The sequence below is a fragment of the Drosophila sechellia genome, chromosome 2L, assembly GCF_004382195.2.
Source record: "Drosophila sechellia strain sech25 chromosome 2L, ASM438219v1, whole genome shotgun sequence".
Lineage (NCBI taxonomy): Eukaryota > Metazoa > Arthropoda > Insecta > Diptera > Drosophilidae > Drosophila > Drosophila sechellia.
In genome coordinates this window covers 356,686-372,713 of record NC_045949.1, presented here as the reverse complement: position 1 = coordinate 372,713, position 16,028 = coordinate 356,686, and the positions used below count along the sequence as shown (strand labels likewise).

General features: G+C 42.8%; 2 protein-coding genes across 9 annotated transcripts in view; both read right to left on the bottom strand.

Annotated features, from left to right (window-relative positions):
* Positions 1-8,243, bottom strand: part of LOC6617238 (1-phosphatidylinositol 4,5-bisphosphate phosphodiesterase classes I and II) — a 36,407-nt gene extending 28,164 nt beyond the window's left edge. For 4 of the 5 annotated variants that reach the window (XM_002041529.2, XM_032727689.1, XM_032727688.1 and 1 more), the window contains exon 1: positions 3,613-3,965. The gene's annotated coding sequence lies outside the window, so the exon portion shown is untranslated. Of the gene's footprint in view, positions 1-3,612; positions 3,966-7,809 lie in introns of those variants that run through there. The other variant, XM_032727687.1, reaches the window with a different exon arrangement.
* Positions 8,244-9,004: 761 nt separating this feature from the next.
* Positions 9,005-15,909, bottom strand: LOC6621105 (phosphatidylinositol 3-kinase regulatory subunit gamma). Of its 4 annotated transcripts, XM_032719242.1 has the most exons (3): positions 15,390-15,909; positions 13,864-14,749; positions 9,005-12,161 (listed from the first exon to the last, which is right to left on the bottom strand). In XM_032719242.1, coding segments are annotated over exons 1-3 (1,521 nt in total). In that variant the 5' UTR covers positions 15,391-15,909; the 3' UTR covers positions 9,005-11,527. The 4 variants fall into 4 exon arrangements, with proteins under 4 accessions (XP_032575133.1, XP_032575143.1, XP_032575145.1 ...); XM_032719252.1 differs by lacking the exons at positions 13,864-14,749; positions 15,390-15,909 and adding an exon at positions 12,516-12,569; XM_032719254.1 differs by lacking the exons at positions 13,864-14,749; positions 15,390-15,909 and adding an exon at positions 12,382-12,478.
* Between the last annotated feature and the right edge of the window lie 119 nt (positions 15,910-16,028).

Below are 16,028 nucleotides of genomic sequence, written 5' to 3'. Positions count from 1 at the left end.
ATCAACGGGGGTGTGGTTAAGCAAAAGAAAAACAAAATTAAGTTCAATGACACCCCAAAACAACAGCTCCCGGCCTTAAATTCGAGTTCCAATTTGTTTCTGGTTGTTCTTGCTGGCAACCTTCATCAACGAATTTTCCTCGGGATCCTTGAAAACCCCCAAAATACCCCTACAGCTGAGTGGGTGTATGGGGGCGCCTCCAATTGGAAAACTTTTGTTACGCTTTGTTTTTGGGGCTTTTTTTGAAGCAAAACTTGCGAAAAGTAACCGTTCGGGAGCAATTTATAATTCGAATATTTCTTCATCGATTTGATGGTGTTCTGGAATTAGTTACCCAAGCCCAATGGCTAATGCCCTACGCTTGGCGAATTGTGAAAATATTGACAAAACAATTGTTTTCAATTGCACGCCAGGTAATCTTCTTTCCCACCCCACTTATGGGCACCCCTATTCGTTGGCCTGTGGCAGTTGTTTGTCTAAATTTTCTATTTATATCGCCGGCGATGAGTTCAATGTTTGATTGGCCTCCCTTGAAGTGAAAAATCAACCTGGGCTAAGGACGCTTTTCCGAAGGCCCGTGAAAATACGCAAGTTCAGACCCCCAAGCATACTTTTAGGCACAAGGGAATCGGTTTTTTTAAGCTTCGTTCGAAGCTTACTCCTAATTCTAGTCTAGCATCAGGATAACTCAATAACTATTAGGGCACGTATATTATCTGCCATTATCATTATCAGGATCGCTTCCACCTAAAATTTACTGGGGTTTTTCGTTTCATTACCATACCATATTATCACCACCTGAAATACCGGCAGCCCTAGATCCGCCATAAATCGTCTGCCACTGCCATGGATTCCGATTACAGCTAATTGCTCGACTATCTGCGCGTCGGATAACCAAAATAAACACATTAATTGCTTAAGTTATGTGCATTCGGCTGGTAATTTGTTTGCTAGGCACTTTGATTAAAATCGATACGTATCTTTCTCCTCTTTTCTGCGGGTCTATAACTTTGATGTCAGACCATCGTTTTGATTGCGGCAAGGTTGGTCAGTCAATTTTCGACAGCTTTCCACGTCAACTGTGGTCATGCATAATCAAGAATAGGCGACAAGGTGGGATTTTACATAAAGCCACCGCAAACAAAATGAATTTGTGACAGAAAATGATAATTATTAATTAAAACCGCGTTTCAGTGTCACCGCAAACAAACTTAAATATATACAAACACACCCGAAACACGTTAGCACGCACAAATTTACTTCTATTTTGTTTGTACGCCAAGAATTAAGATTCGGCATGGTATAAAACGAATTTGGGATACTCTTTCCAGCAGGCACTCTCAAAAGACAACAATTAGCGTAACACCCTATCTATTTGGAAACAAATGCTGATGCTGAAAGAATTAAGTAAATTCGATAAACGAAATACAATTAGAATTCGGGTGAGCTTATCACATACGAATGCATACTTAATTTTTGAGTAACGTTTTCGCTTAGTCTATTGTTTTAAATTTAACACTTCAGCTTGTGGGTGTCTCTCTTTTCCATTTTTATCGCCCTTTTATCTAGTTTGTCAACGTTATCAGGCTGGGGACAGAGCAGTATCACCAGAAGCAGCGAGAGCAGGAGTAGGAACCCCCCACACACAACACACACCCACCCATGTCGACCGGATTGTCCGACGTATTAGATTTGACGCTTCATTATAATGATAGATCGCTGTGCATTGGTCTATCACCAGAGCAACCAAATGGGTGCCACACAGCGAGAAAGTCGCGCGCCAACATTGTTGGTCAGGTTAAGTTACATGGATTTAACAACAGGTTCGTTTTAAGATACACAAGCCTGGACTCAAATGGAAATGTATACACTGTGTACACTTACAGCAATACTACAATACCGACAGAAAACATGACTAGGAATACTAAGTTGTAAGTTTATAGGACTAGGGAAATCATTTATTCATCTATTTGTTTAAGGTTTGCATATTCAAGCAGAGTTCCATACTTTACATATCCTTTAACCCACTCTATGCGTTTTGCAGAACAAAGGGATAAAAAGCTATTTTGACATATCAAGGTCTTGACCTCTCCTATGCCAGTATGCAAACACACCTTTTTCCAGTGTACGTCCATACGTACGATAGTTGTTTAATTTTCATAGTGACCTACCGTGCGTATGCGCGACTTTTATTCAGTTTTGTATTCGCGCGTTGGCGGCTGCTAAATAATTAATGAGCAGCCTCAAGTGGTGAATCGGATGAGGCGGGTAGAGAATGGAGATTGAATGGAAAATGGAAAACCGAGTGGAAGTGAAGCAGGAGCAGAGGCATGGCCATGTCAGCATAATTAGCCAAACACTCACCCACGCAGGCTAATTGTCCTTTCTGGCGCTTGTGTCCTTTAATGCCTTAATTGTGTTTGAATGATTGAAACTAGCTGCCTTTGAAATGGAGGCCGAGGGAGACCACGGGGCGTGGTGCAGCAATCAAGTGGGATAATTGCATATCAGTGGTGCAACTTGATAAATGCCTCGAGTGGCAACTGAAACAGGACCTAACTGAACACACAAGTGGATGCTGCAAAATGGAAGCGGAGAAGCAAGAAGGGGAAGACACAGAGAGCTGGCAACTTAAAGCGTTTCACTAATTGGCACAACGAGCTGATGTGATATCAGATGCGCTACTCATTAGCTTTTTGCAGTTTCCCGCTTCGAATTCATCGCTCAGATTGGCCATAACCTGATAACAAGCTCGAACCGGGGTTCTCCAACGATTCCCTTTTCAATTTTAATTGATATTAAAATTGAATTTTACTATAGAAGAATGTTATACCTTTTAGGTTAGACTATGTATGGTATTTCTAACTAATAACTAAAAACTGCTCATATGATGTTAAGCTTGGTAAGAATTGTTATGTGAAGAACCTATATCCACCTCTGACTGACCAATACCTATTACCATAACTGGTTTTGATTTTTCAGTTTTCCAAACTTATTTAATGTCCTAAAGGCCACGTATCGTTGGGAGATCTCAAATCAAAAGCTGGCTTCGCGTGATTCACGAGCGACCCAGTGAAGCGTTATCTGCCCCGTTCTCGGATTTCCAAGCCAGCAGTATCTCGAAGATTTCGAGATACGCGCCACGCCACGCCACGCGCTCGGTACGAGTTCAAGTACAACCGGCAATGGCAACGCAACAGCGGCAGCGCCGCAAAATCATTGACAAACGCCTTTCGTCCCCGCGACAGATCACTAGCTTGGCTATCGACAGAGATCTTTCAAGTTTTCCAAATCAAAAGCGAAATATTTAAACTTGAAAAGGAACGAGAATGGAAGCGAGGCACAACAAATAATTTGGCGCAGCTCGAATAGAAATCGACCAGTTTGCTTATAAAGACAGACGCACGATGGGGAGAAGGGGGCAACTGCATTTTTCAGCACAATTTTCAATTAGGCAGCCGTGAAAGAAAACGATGCTGAACAAATAAACTGAATGGGATTGTATTTTGATTTAATTTTGTGTGTGTGGTACTGAACTCGAGAATCGTATTCCTCCGCCTCAAAACTCGCTGATAAATCCGCAGATTGAAAAGGTTCTGTTCGGTGCGTTACCTGTGCCAAAGTTTTTGACTTTCAGATGAAAACTTCGTTGAGTGGAATTTGTATTTCGTAAGCAGCGAAATTTCAATTACAGATTTTGCACCCGCTGGCAAACGAAGATAACCTCTCCGGTGGTAATGGGATTTTTTATTGGATTCGCTCTCCTTTTTTAGTTTAGCTATAGTTTTTAACTGTTCGGCTTAGTCACAACGCACAGATACGGAGAAACACACACGCACTGGGCTGCTGCAGATACGGATGCGAATTCTGGGGACCCGGAGAGGGTTCCTCCGGAGAAAATCTCGGGCGGGTTTTCGTGCCAAAATCTTCCGCTAACACGACCGAACGTTTCGGCGAACGACGAACGTCTGTTGCGAAAATCTATGTGGAAATCTCAATGCTGCTGAAATGCAAAAACGAGAGAGCTGAAACTTCTCTGTCTCGAACATTTCGCCGCGAGCTTTTACCATGTTACACACTTCTCTGGCATTTTCTCTGCTGCTCCCTGAGAACCTCTCTCAATTCGGGAAGCTTTCTCTCTGCGTTGCCAGGTTTTGTTTTTGTTTTGGGAAAAGCGTTCGCGGCGAAATGTTCATGTTTTGATAAGAGGAGAACGGTCTCCCCCCTGTGGGAACCAGCCCTTTGGTGGGGGGGTTTAAGTCAAGCGGGGAATAATTTTCAAATAAACAAGCCAGTACGGCAACAAAGAGGCTTGGACCGACAATGCCAAGCAAACGCAAACCCCTTTGGCGAACCAGAATTGATAATAGTTGCTGAATAGTTTGGCAAAACCTTCAGTGGAACGCGGGGAACGGAATGTTTACTTGGACAGAGCCGACACATCGCATCGCCTAATCAGCGGTTGAAACGGCCAGAAAATCAAATTAAAATTGCCAATTTGGGCGTTGTCGAGTGGGCCTCGCCTCGCCTCGCCACGATTTGAATTTGAATTTGAATATTTATATATTTATTTAATTTTAATGCCCCGCCATACGCCGTACGTGAGTACAGCGTCAAATCGTCCGGTCTCGGAACGCGCGCATGTGCCACAAAAAAATAGAGGAACAAAAACCGCCGAGAAGGGGAAGCCCAGATATATGGGTTCTGACTGTTCCAATACCCTCGCTCAACGAGTGCTCTACATCGCATAACGTGATATTCTGCCCAAGTGAGTAAGTTAGTTAGGTAACCTTATGGGTTGCTTGCAGCGTAGGAAAACTTTTGCGACATAACAAAAATGTAAAAATAAAAAAAAAGGCGACTTTCTGCACCTATATCCCCTGACTTACGGATGCTACAGGGTATCGAAATACGAAAATATAAACGCGAAATAGGAAATCAGAGATCGGCCAAAAACTCGGAAAATATGTCAGCGCCGAGGGGCAGCGGTAAAGACGACATCCAATATGCGGGAAAACATTGAAGACCTGACCCACATATTTCGTTGATGGTTCTCCTCAGTTTCCTTCCACCCTTTCCATGACTTCTGCTTTTGCCCTCCAAAAAGTGATTGACAAGGTGAGACAAATGCTTGTATCTGCATCTGTATCTGTATCTGTCGCCGTATCCGTGTATTGGGACTCCACAGCGGCGACAGTTGCAAGATGCCCCCCCTGTTCCACCCCCTTTTTTGTACGCTTGATTGATTGCGGCTCGGCGTCCCCAAGGTCACTAGGTGGACTACAAAATATATGCAAATATTGGGTGCCGAACGAAAGCTGCGAGCGTGACTCACGATGACCCATCGGGGTCACCAAACATCGACATCCCAGTGGGGAACGAGCTCGTCCGTAGGATCGACAAGCAGCCATAAACTGGAACTACTTATGGCAACTAGCAATTCTCATTGCATATTTATTCGGCCATAAAATGCGAAAGAGCAGCCGCACATGGGATCACATGGCATTCCATACCAAGCGATCCCTAGATCCCCAACTAAATAAATTTCAAAATTGTTTATTTTCTTCCAAACAAATCAGCGTGCATTAAAAACAGCGAACAGAAAATTTGAAATCCAAATAAAACATTAACATCCGGTGGGAATCGAGCGGTCCCAACTCACGCCGCCTTTCCTCACGTTGTGCCCACTGTGAGTGGGTGGTGCTGCTGGCATTGTTGTTGTGGGTGGTGGTGCTCCTTTGAAGTGGGGATTTACAGGTGTTTTATCTGCCAGTCTGTTTGTTTACAAAGGTCATGAGTTCCCAGACGAATGTAACTAAATTAAACTTTTCGGAAAGCCAAGCCACAATAAACACGGCAGCTCTTTTAAGGCACATCATAACGAAAAAATAAGAACTTTTCCAGAACGTACGGGGATTCCCCTCCGTATAACCACATTAAAGACCAACTATTATCCAACTTATAATGGAGAACTTCACCTGTACAGTGTGACCCATATCATAAACGAACCGCAAGGCCGTAATTTTTTTTATTCATGTTCCACTTACATACATACTTCAGAATTTGCATAGGGCCGGAAATTTGAAAACAAATAACATGCACAATGGTATTTTCATGATAATTCCCCATAATCGAGTCTAATTGTCAGTCTGGTGGTGTGGGTTGGTTGACTGATGTTTCACCTCTTCCTAGGCAATTTAATAATGGAAGACAAGCAACCCAGCGAAGGAAATCAATTGCAAACTGGCAATGAAGAGAAATGAACATTCTACTGATTCGTAATAAAAATATCGGGCAGACTCTGTGTTTGCCAAGTGCAGCAAACAAAGAAGAACTTTTCAAAAATTCGCACTTGATTTATTTATAAAGCCATGATGACGTCGTCATATCGGATCGAATCGAATCGGGTATAGTCTGGTTATTTTTCGGATCTGTTTGCGAGCACGAGCGTCTCCCCCAGAAGAAATTATAAAATAATGCAGGGCGCTTTCGGTTTGGGGTTAAGTTGTGGATGCTGGAGAAGGAATTTCCTGCGCTAAAACGTTTAATTTATTAATGAGATTTATTTATAGAGCGTTGAGCGCTGTGCGCTGAGTGGGCAGGTGAAAGGTTGTCGATTGGTGTGGTGGGGTGTTTTCGGCCAGCTACGCGTGGCTGAAAAAAGAAAGAACGAGAGGGGGGGCGTTTCAGGGGTTGGGCCCCCACTGCCTTCCCTCTCTGTCGCTCATCACGATGACGCGTGGTTATTGTAATTAAAGTTATGTGCGATATGTGCTGCCACTTTTATACACTTGTATTCACCGCACACTCCCTACCCCTCCTACCACCCTCCACCACAAGTCCCCCGAATTTCCTTTCGGCTTTTTAATGGCGCCTGGGTGCGGCCCACAAAAATAATTTACAACGTGTTGTTTTGCTTGTTCTGTTTTGGTTTGGAGTGTGAGTGGCGGACGGGGAGGAGTTGGGGGAGTGGGGCAATTGAAGTGGAAGAGGCGGCAAATATACGGCAAGATAATGAGAGCATTATGGTAGAACGACAAGCATATGGCAAGCCGGGAACGAATTGTGGTAGGAAACAGAGTCAAATTATTCCATACAGGTTTATGGAAGTTATAGATGGTTTCTGTGCAGGACTTCCAAGTAACCAATCACAACTACAAATGCAGTTTGAAGCCATGGATGGTAGTAAATCAACAATGTTATTGCATGAGACAATTGGAAGCATAGTGTAAATGATTCAACAATAAATAAATAAATAAAATTTCGTTTAATATGCGATAGTAAGGCCAGTGCCGTTCTACTCTAAACAATTATGTAAAGCTGATCAAATTCTAAAATCTATGCCGATTATCCGCAGAGAACGAAAGAGTTTCGAACTCCGCCCCGGGGATTATCTCTTGACCCGCCCCTCCTGCGCTCAAGCCACCTGCGTCTCTTCTAACACCGCTTAACCCCCGAGCGCCTGATAAGCGGCACTGATTAGCTCAGCACAGAGGGAAGGCAATGAGATCACTCCCCCCGATCGATTAGACCCACTCCGCCCTCCTTCCACTGCCGGCCACCCAGAGCTGACCCTGCCACCCCCCCTGGGAGTCAATAGCTGAGATTACGGCATCTCAAAGCTTGGAGACGATCCGTTTATTTAAAGAGAGAGAAGAGCGCGGGCAGCTGCCATCGTTTTTAGTGCATTGTTATTCAATAATTTGTTTGCGTTCTTAGCTTTTGATTCATTTGCCTGCGCACGCACACTCACGCAACTTTTCTTGTTCCTTCTTTGACAGGTTAATAGAATTAAACACATTTGATTACCTGAGCGAGAGAGAACCCCGAAAGCGGAGCTTTTCCGGAGCGAGCGAGAGAGCGACACTCTGTTATGAAGTAATAATACAGAAAAAACAACCGTATTACAATTCTTGTTGTTTTGCAATAAGTTTAGGTTCGGTGAATTTTTGCGGGAGTTTTTATTGATGTTCTTGCTGCCTTGGTTACTAGTGTTGCTGCAGCATCACTTAGCAAAGACAACAAATAGCAAAGTCTCACGCTGAGCTTGTTTTGTTTTTTTATTTCGTTACTATCACGCTGCACATTGGCTTTGATCTATTATCTCTCCCGCTTGCACGCCTAATTACAATCCAAAACGATGAAACGTCCCGGAGATGTGTCAACAATTCAAAACAAAAAAATAAACCCGAAAGCACAAAAACGCGACGACGAGTAAAAATGCTGCCACTGCCGCAGCGCTGCCCGAAAATCTGTTGATTAGCGTGACCGAGGCTGCGACGATGGAAAATACCAAATGGGCCTGCGACTTCAGCTGTTCCTCCCGGTCAGCTCAGCTATGTTGTAAGTAATATATAAATGGATATTTGCAGATGCATTCGAATTATGGCTATCTACACTTATTCGAATTGCTCACATCTTTGAAATATATTGTTTAATGATTAATACATTTATAGATATCATCACATTACTATTTCGAAGCAAGAGTTGGCAGCACTGTTTAGCACTGTTCAAAAGCTGCCAGCTACAGTTCACCTTGAGCGCGCTTTTCAAACTAATTTTTATTCACTGCACAACAAATTAACCATAAAACTTACATAAACAACATTTATCGAACTTTCTACGATAAAGGTTTCTGTCCAATTCATTCAATTCATTATTGTTAGCAAAACACAGACGCCTACTAAATTTAAGCAGAATAGAATGCTTTTGTAGCATAGACGCCAGATACAAACCCTCATCTAGGTCACTCCACAGCGATTCCTCCAGAATTGAAAGACGGTCACTTATGAAGTGCATGTTTCCTACCGCAAAATCGGCGGACTCGTGATATCTGTTTTTTTCTGCGATAGCTTTTCGCCCAGCTCAGCGGATTAAAGTCGATGAGAGTTCATTGAAAGCAGAAACCCAAAGCGAAATACTCAGGAAACCTGAGGTAAAGTTCCACTGCGACTTAAGAATCGGTCAATATTCGGGGAGCTGGGATATGTGAACTTCTGGAAGATTTGGTTTTATTTCGGTTTATTTTGTTTTTTCTTGATTGTGTTATTTACGAACATTCTTTTTAGACACAAATACATATAATGTTATCTCCGCTTCTAGTCTCTTTAAAAAACTACTACAAAAAATGGTTGTTGTTGTTGTTGTTGTTGTTTCCGTTGTGGTTGCTGTTAGCGCTTAAGAATCTACAACATATAGCTTACGATCTACAACATATAGCATTCTAGAGCATACATACTTAATAGGTATGTATGGTTAAATATCTATATATATATATATATATTCATATAAAAAAATACAACAAATTTGCAATTCGTTTTACATTCAGTTTCGTCGCCGTTCATTGTTATCGTTTTTAATTCTTCTTGTTCCGGCCTGCGCCAAAAATGCAGACGAGGAGCAAAGATAGAAAAATTCACAAATATTTCCATTTAACATTTAGGTATGGCAAAAAGTCATCATCTATCAGTTAGCAAACATTATTGACATCAATCAATCATATTTGAAAAACATTCAATCTTCCACTGCTGCTTTTTTGTTTTTGAGTTCTTATTTGTTTTGTATTGTTTTCGCTTTCGTTTGTTTTGTTTGAAACGCATTTTACAAACTAATTTTAAAACTTATAAATACTACAACGTACGAGATCCGCCAAAATCTCATAGAATTTAAGCAAAATGAAACACACAAATTACAAGTTAAATAAGTTAAATTAGGAATTACAGGTAAAGTATACAGATACAGTTTAATGAATACATCGAATCTATATATGTAAGAATATCTTAAAGACGCGACAGTTTTTGTGTGTGCTAGTAAGTGGATCGCTCAAATTCAATAGGGGAGAATGCAAACAGAAAGGTCAACATTCTTTCAGCACGCTTTCGAAGATTTTGGAGATATAATATAATGGTGGCACAGTAGAACAAGGAAAAGCCAAACAAATACTCTTTCCCAAAACGCGGCTAGAGGTTCAATAATTACTTACTCGAAAACAATGGGTTATTAGATATAAACTTTCAAGAATCAAATTTATACAAAGCTGGTGAATAATTATTTTGTTGGGAAAGAGTATTTCGTACAGGTATATGCTTAATATCAGATGTGTAAAATAAAAAAAAGTAATCAGCGCTTTTCCCTATTGCAACGGTTTGTTTTATATGAGCAACATATTGTTTTTTCCTTTTTCATTGCGTGTATAAATTAACAAATGTTAAAAATTTAATTATTATATTTTCGATTGCACTTTGTTTTTGCTTGTTGCTGTTTTGCTTTTCTTTGCATCTGCGTGTAAAGTTCTCTTGAATTCATTTTTTCGTTTGTACATTAATTTTTCTTTGTTCCGACTGAGTGTATATGTGTTGTGTGTGTGTTTTTATCTCTATAAAAATTAAGGCTTTGTTTTTGAACAAAAAAATGACAAAAAATTGAAGGAAAATTAACGTTAGCAACAATCAACTGATCACATCGAGTAAACGTACGTAGATTTCACTTAAAACTACTTTAAATCAGTTATAATATAACAACAAATATTAGTTCAAGGGGTGGGGCCCCAAAGCTGTTGCAGCTAGGTTATCAAAACCTTAACCTGATTTCGCAAACGTTTTGCAAGCGTGTGCTTCTTTGTTTCGTTTTTAGAATATTTACATGAACACGACAAAATGTGCTGAAGAAATGCAGAAAATTTCTTCACGATCCTACCCCGCCCCTTTAGACAACGCGCAGCGTAATAACAATATTTATAATGGATACGGGATAGGGCGTTGATGCAACAACAGATAGCTCGACTTATCAATTATCACGCGAAATGCAGTATTACAAAAAAATATGTTTGTATAAAATTAATCTTACTCGTATTGTTAATAAGATTACTTTCCAATTAGAAAATTTCGTTCTTCTACAAAGAGCTTCTAGCAAGCTGTTAAACATGATCACCGAAAACGTTTCCCTTTGTTTTTCTTTTGTTTCTGGAGCCTTCTAATTCTTGAGGGGATGGCGGAGGACAGTTAAACTGCCAACGCCATCCATCACACACACAAAGTAATCATGCACAGATATATATATATAGACTATATATGCTGATGTACACAATCGGCGAGGGCCGAAATAATAGCATTGCGATTGTAACACTATGTAACGCGTGTTACTTTGGCTCTCATTACTCAATATCGTAAGAAATAGCGTTGTGACAAGGAGCCCTTTTCAGATAAAAATATTATATTGGCAGTTAGGACACTAAATTACTAATCTGAATACATGTTAGGGTAATCGAAAACCTTGATGTTATGAAGAAAAGCATTTGAACCGAAAACCACTTTTTTGTTTGACTTTCGAGTCATACTAATAAATTAATGATACTGGCATATCAAGTTTAAGCCTTTTGACAGAGCCTGCAGTGCTATTATTTGGACCGCAACCGCGTTTATATCTAGAGATAGAGAGAGTTAGGGCTTTAGAGCAAGCTAGAATTAGAGAGATAGATAGCTAGCCTGAGGTTGAGGGCTCGTTTAGCGGGCGATTTGATGTGCGGCTCCTACTGCGATGTGCTGAAGTTTGAGGGCGAAATGGAGGCCGGAGCCGCCTCCGCCTCGAGGCTTCCAGTTCCATCTACGACGTCATGTTCACGGGATCGACTCGTGGGAATCGGCGCACTGCTGCCCATCATTGGCGGCGGCCTCAACGTGGCTGCCTGCTCGTACTCCAGATCCATTTCCTCCTGCAATTGGATCATCTGAACTTGCAGCGGGTTGTTCTTCCAGTACATGACCGGCCAGCGCAATGTCGTGGTCAGCGTGTCGTTATGCTCCTCCAGCGAATTGTTGGCATAGTGCTCAACCAGACTCTTCAGCGTGGCATATATGTTGTAAGGGGCAGCAAATCCAAAGCCGGTGCTCGTCTCGTAAATAAGGCAGTGCTGCACGATGTTTTTGCAGGCAATGGACAGAGCATAGTGACCCGCATCTCTCGCTCGAATCAGGAAGGTGCCCGATGGCGAACCCTTAAGCAGCTCCTCCGCATCCCTCCTCTTGGCATCCTTTAGCAACCATAGAGCTTCGTTGCTGTGCGGCTGGTTGGAGACTGTCTCATAACGTTGCTGCCACTTGTCGAAGCCCATCTGCAATATCATCTTCAGATCGTCGTCCTTGAGGTTGAATCCTTTTAGGCGCCTAAGGGTAAATAAGAAGCGATGAATCGGAGATTAGTAGCGCTAGAATATGTAAATATATCCGACTGTGTTTGGCATTACAAACTAATCTCGACCAGTACACGATTATTTGAAGACATTTGGCAGTCTTTTGAGAATAAGACAGTTCAAACTCAACACCTGTTTGATATGCAATAATATATTAAAAGGCAATCCAAATTTTCATTTTTATGAAACTCAACTTTATGCTTTTGCAGGCGTGGTGTACGTGACTTTATAGGCGTGGCTAATCTGCACCAAATTATAAAATCGAATCTATGTAGGTGCCGCCTTTGCTAATGACTGGCTTCGATTTAGAACTGATACTGATACTAACCCCATGCAATTTTAACTGACGGCGAAACTCTTGATAACCAAATGCGACTGCGTGTTTTGGCCGCCGCTCGGTCTACGAAAGTGTAGACTCGCGGGTTTCCGCATCAAAATCGGGCGATCAGGCAATCGGGCTATCGGGGGGCTTCTTTGTTGCCCGGCTATCCAAGTGACTAAGTTGCTGAGACGCGATAAGCACAAGGCAGGGTGATATCATGGATCATTGCAGCGATGGAATCAAGATAGGACAACGCACAAGAATTTAAGGCACTCGGCGAAAGACCTTTATCTAATCAGAACTGGTGCTCACATTGGGAGGGGAAGACACTCGGAGTGTGCTGAAACACTCTGGGTGATACTCATAGAAACCGAGTAAGCTCATCCAACGATGACGTACCCCGCCAAGTATAAAGGCCTGTTGCTAGGCGAAAGTCACCTTTTGCTATTCGTTTTTCGCCCTACAACCGAACGGCCACAGATTGTGGGAAGTGCGAAGATGGGTCAAAAGAAACGAACAAGTTTCAATAATCACTAAAATAAAAGGGGAAGCATCCCCCATTTGGCTAACTCGAGTCAAATTCAAGGCTCTATTTGATTTTGCTAAGCAGAATATTCTTGATTACATAAAAAACTGAAGGCATATCCACGAAACTCTCGATAAGGAGTTTTCTAAATATTTGAAAAAAATTCCTCAACGTTTGTGTGGAATTCGAAATTAGCGCCATACACACTCACCTTGATAAGGAGAAATATATATGAACTACTGCGCATACAAATAAAAATTGATCCGATAAAGTCTTCGACTTGGATAACAAAATCCAAGACTCTCCTATTCAGAAGATAAGCGGCGAAGAGGTATCCCAACGTTCTAGTTCTAAGGTGGTTATTGTTTCCCCTTTAGAGAACTACATTTCACTTTGCAGTAACAAATAGCTGAAATGGCTTTCCAAAAAGAAGCGCGCCCGTTTGGCCAGAAAATCGCAGGCCAGGGAATGAATGGCAAGGCACGTAGACGCCTCGCTGGCGTGAAAAATTCAGGAGTTAGCGGAGCGGGGGCGGAAGTGGTCGCCGTTAACAGTGTTATGCCATTATTATCGGAATCCTATCGGTCAGACAAGCTGCCGACTCTCGGCCAGAATGAGTGATCGGCCGACTGAGCCGCATGTGAAACAAGCGAGAACCGTTGAAGGCATTTAAATTTCACCCCTTTCTAGCTGAAAACTCCAAGCTGCAATCAAACAGCTTGCTAGTGAAAAGCATTCCCACATATTAATCTAAGGCAGATTGCATGGTTTAAATGCATTACTATTGATAGCTAAGAGTAGTTGGAAAGACTTCAAGTCGGGACTTACTCAATGTACTTGTCCTTGCGCAACTGCAATATCTGTAGTTCCGGCTTAAGGGCGTTGATCTGTCGCTCGAGCAGCAGCTCCTCCTTTTTCTTGTTCTCCATGTACTGGTTAAGGACTTGCCCCTTGGCTTGGAGAGCGTCGAGCAGGTTGAGGAGTGTCTGTTTATGCTCCTGCAGACTCCGACGAGCATTGGCATTGGCCACTGCGGATGCGGCTGCGTTAGCTCCATCTCCGGCTCCTCCTGCCTCCGTGGACGGGGCATCCGCTGGCGCCTTCATGAAGGATTCATTGAGCTTGATTTGATTGCGGAATATCTTCTCTGTATTCCCGAATACGCTCTGGTGCAGCTTCTTCTCCTGCAGCTCCTCCCGAATCGCATTGAAGGAGTTGCGCTTATTCTCGAGATTTTGCTCAAGATTCTGAAGCAGATGGCAGGTCCTGATGAATTCGTTGCTCAGCAGACAAAGATCCCCGTGCGGCTGCGACTCCTCATCCTCGCGGGCCCGGACAATCGGATTACTCAGTGTTATGTCCAGCGTCTTGTTGTACATGCTCAGCGAGTTCTCCTTGTAGTAGTTAATCATCTCCACCACCGAATTGAAGAGGTCCGTCTCGATAAAACCGTACTTGCGATCCATGTGGCATATCTTTATTAGCTTCTCGCATCCGTCCTTCATCAGAGTCAAAGTGTACTCGCCCTTCATCGAGAGGGCGTCCCGCACCAGAAAGCTGCCGTCCGGCTTTCCGTGCAGGATACTCTTGGCTTCCTCCCGCGATATCCGGCCCCAGTACCATGGAGCCATGCGAAGCTCGTCCTCGTTGGGATCGACCAGCGATCCGGGCGCCTGTGGCCGCATCGTGGAGTAGTGGAGCGGGGAGGGTTGCACTACACAATGAGAATATATATTAGGAGTTTGATAAAGCATTTCCCCATCTTGTATTTTTAAGTACACTTTAATCATGAGTCAGTTAAAAGAGTAAATGCAAATACAACATTGGTTTTACATAAAAAATTTCCTTTTCTAACAATTCATTCTACTTAAACTGTTAATAATCGCACTTCCTGAAATAATTTAGCTTTCAGTTAGAATATGGAAACAAATGAAAAGCTTGCAATTCCTCAAGCTAATAAATTAGAAGAATGTTAAGAGTATCTACATAAAGTGATCTCATCTGATTGTCCCAATCCTAAAACGACATTATATTGAGGCATCTAATAACTCTAATTCGGAACATAAACAGCTGCAAAAGGAGAATCTCTATTGAAATCGAAGTCTTGGCAATGAGTCTTTATTTCGTTATTTGAGGGCCCCGATTGCTTCCCAATCCATTAATAAATATTGGCCACATATTGCGCCCCACCAGAAGCGAAAACAACAACTCTGTGTAAAAACGAGGCATGTAATCGCTGGCGTCCCGGTCTCTATCTAGCCCTCTCGCTCCCGCCCCCAGGCACCCCGCTAGTGACCTCTCGCTCCAACGCACTCGGGCCTGTTGCCAAGCGCCCCCGAAACGCAAATACTTACTTTTGTGGGTCTTGTGGGGTTTTCAATGGGTCGCAATTCTGGCGCTGCGGATGCTGCAGCGGCGAAAGAATCAATGGATATAGACCTGGATCTGGATCTGGATTTCGGGCTGCGGACTACTCGCCCCCCGTTCGCGATATCGCTATAGCTATAGCTCACCACCAGCGAATGGAGCACATCTTTCTATATTCTCGATTTCGCGATTCGACGGAAAACTCACACTAACAGCCGCACGCACACACGCACCAACACAAACGCATAAGACGGACACTACGACACACTGTTAATAAAAAAATGGTTGGCTTTTGATTCGTATTTCCGTGGTTTTACCCACTCATTGGTTTCTCTAATTGGCGTGAAAGTCTTTCAGCTGTAGCTGGATCAAAACATCCCCGTGCGGAACTTTTGGACGACAGGAATTGGGGTTTAATCACAATATATCAGCACACCATTATTTTCGGGTAGAAATCGTGCGGTGTTGGACAGCGCTGTTGTTGCCATGCCACTTGCTGCGAGTGAGCTGCAGGGCCTTCGAAGCACTGGGGCGGCTTTCTGTGTTGAGCAAGACGAAACTACGTATCGGTTGGAACTAATAACGTAAGCGCAGGAAACAGGGCTGCCGCAGATTACAAAATTATA

Bases quoted from the DNA above. Each gene is read 5' to 3' on its own strand.
- LOC6621105 (XM_032719242.1), bottom strand. The intron at 12,162-13,863 runs GTAAGTCCCGAC...ATTTACCCTTAG, and splicing joins CGCAAGGACAAGTACATTGA to GCGCCTAAAAGGATTCAACC.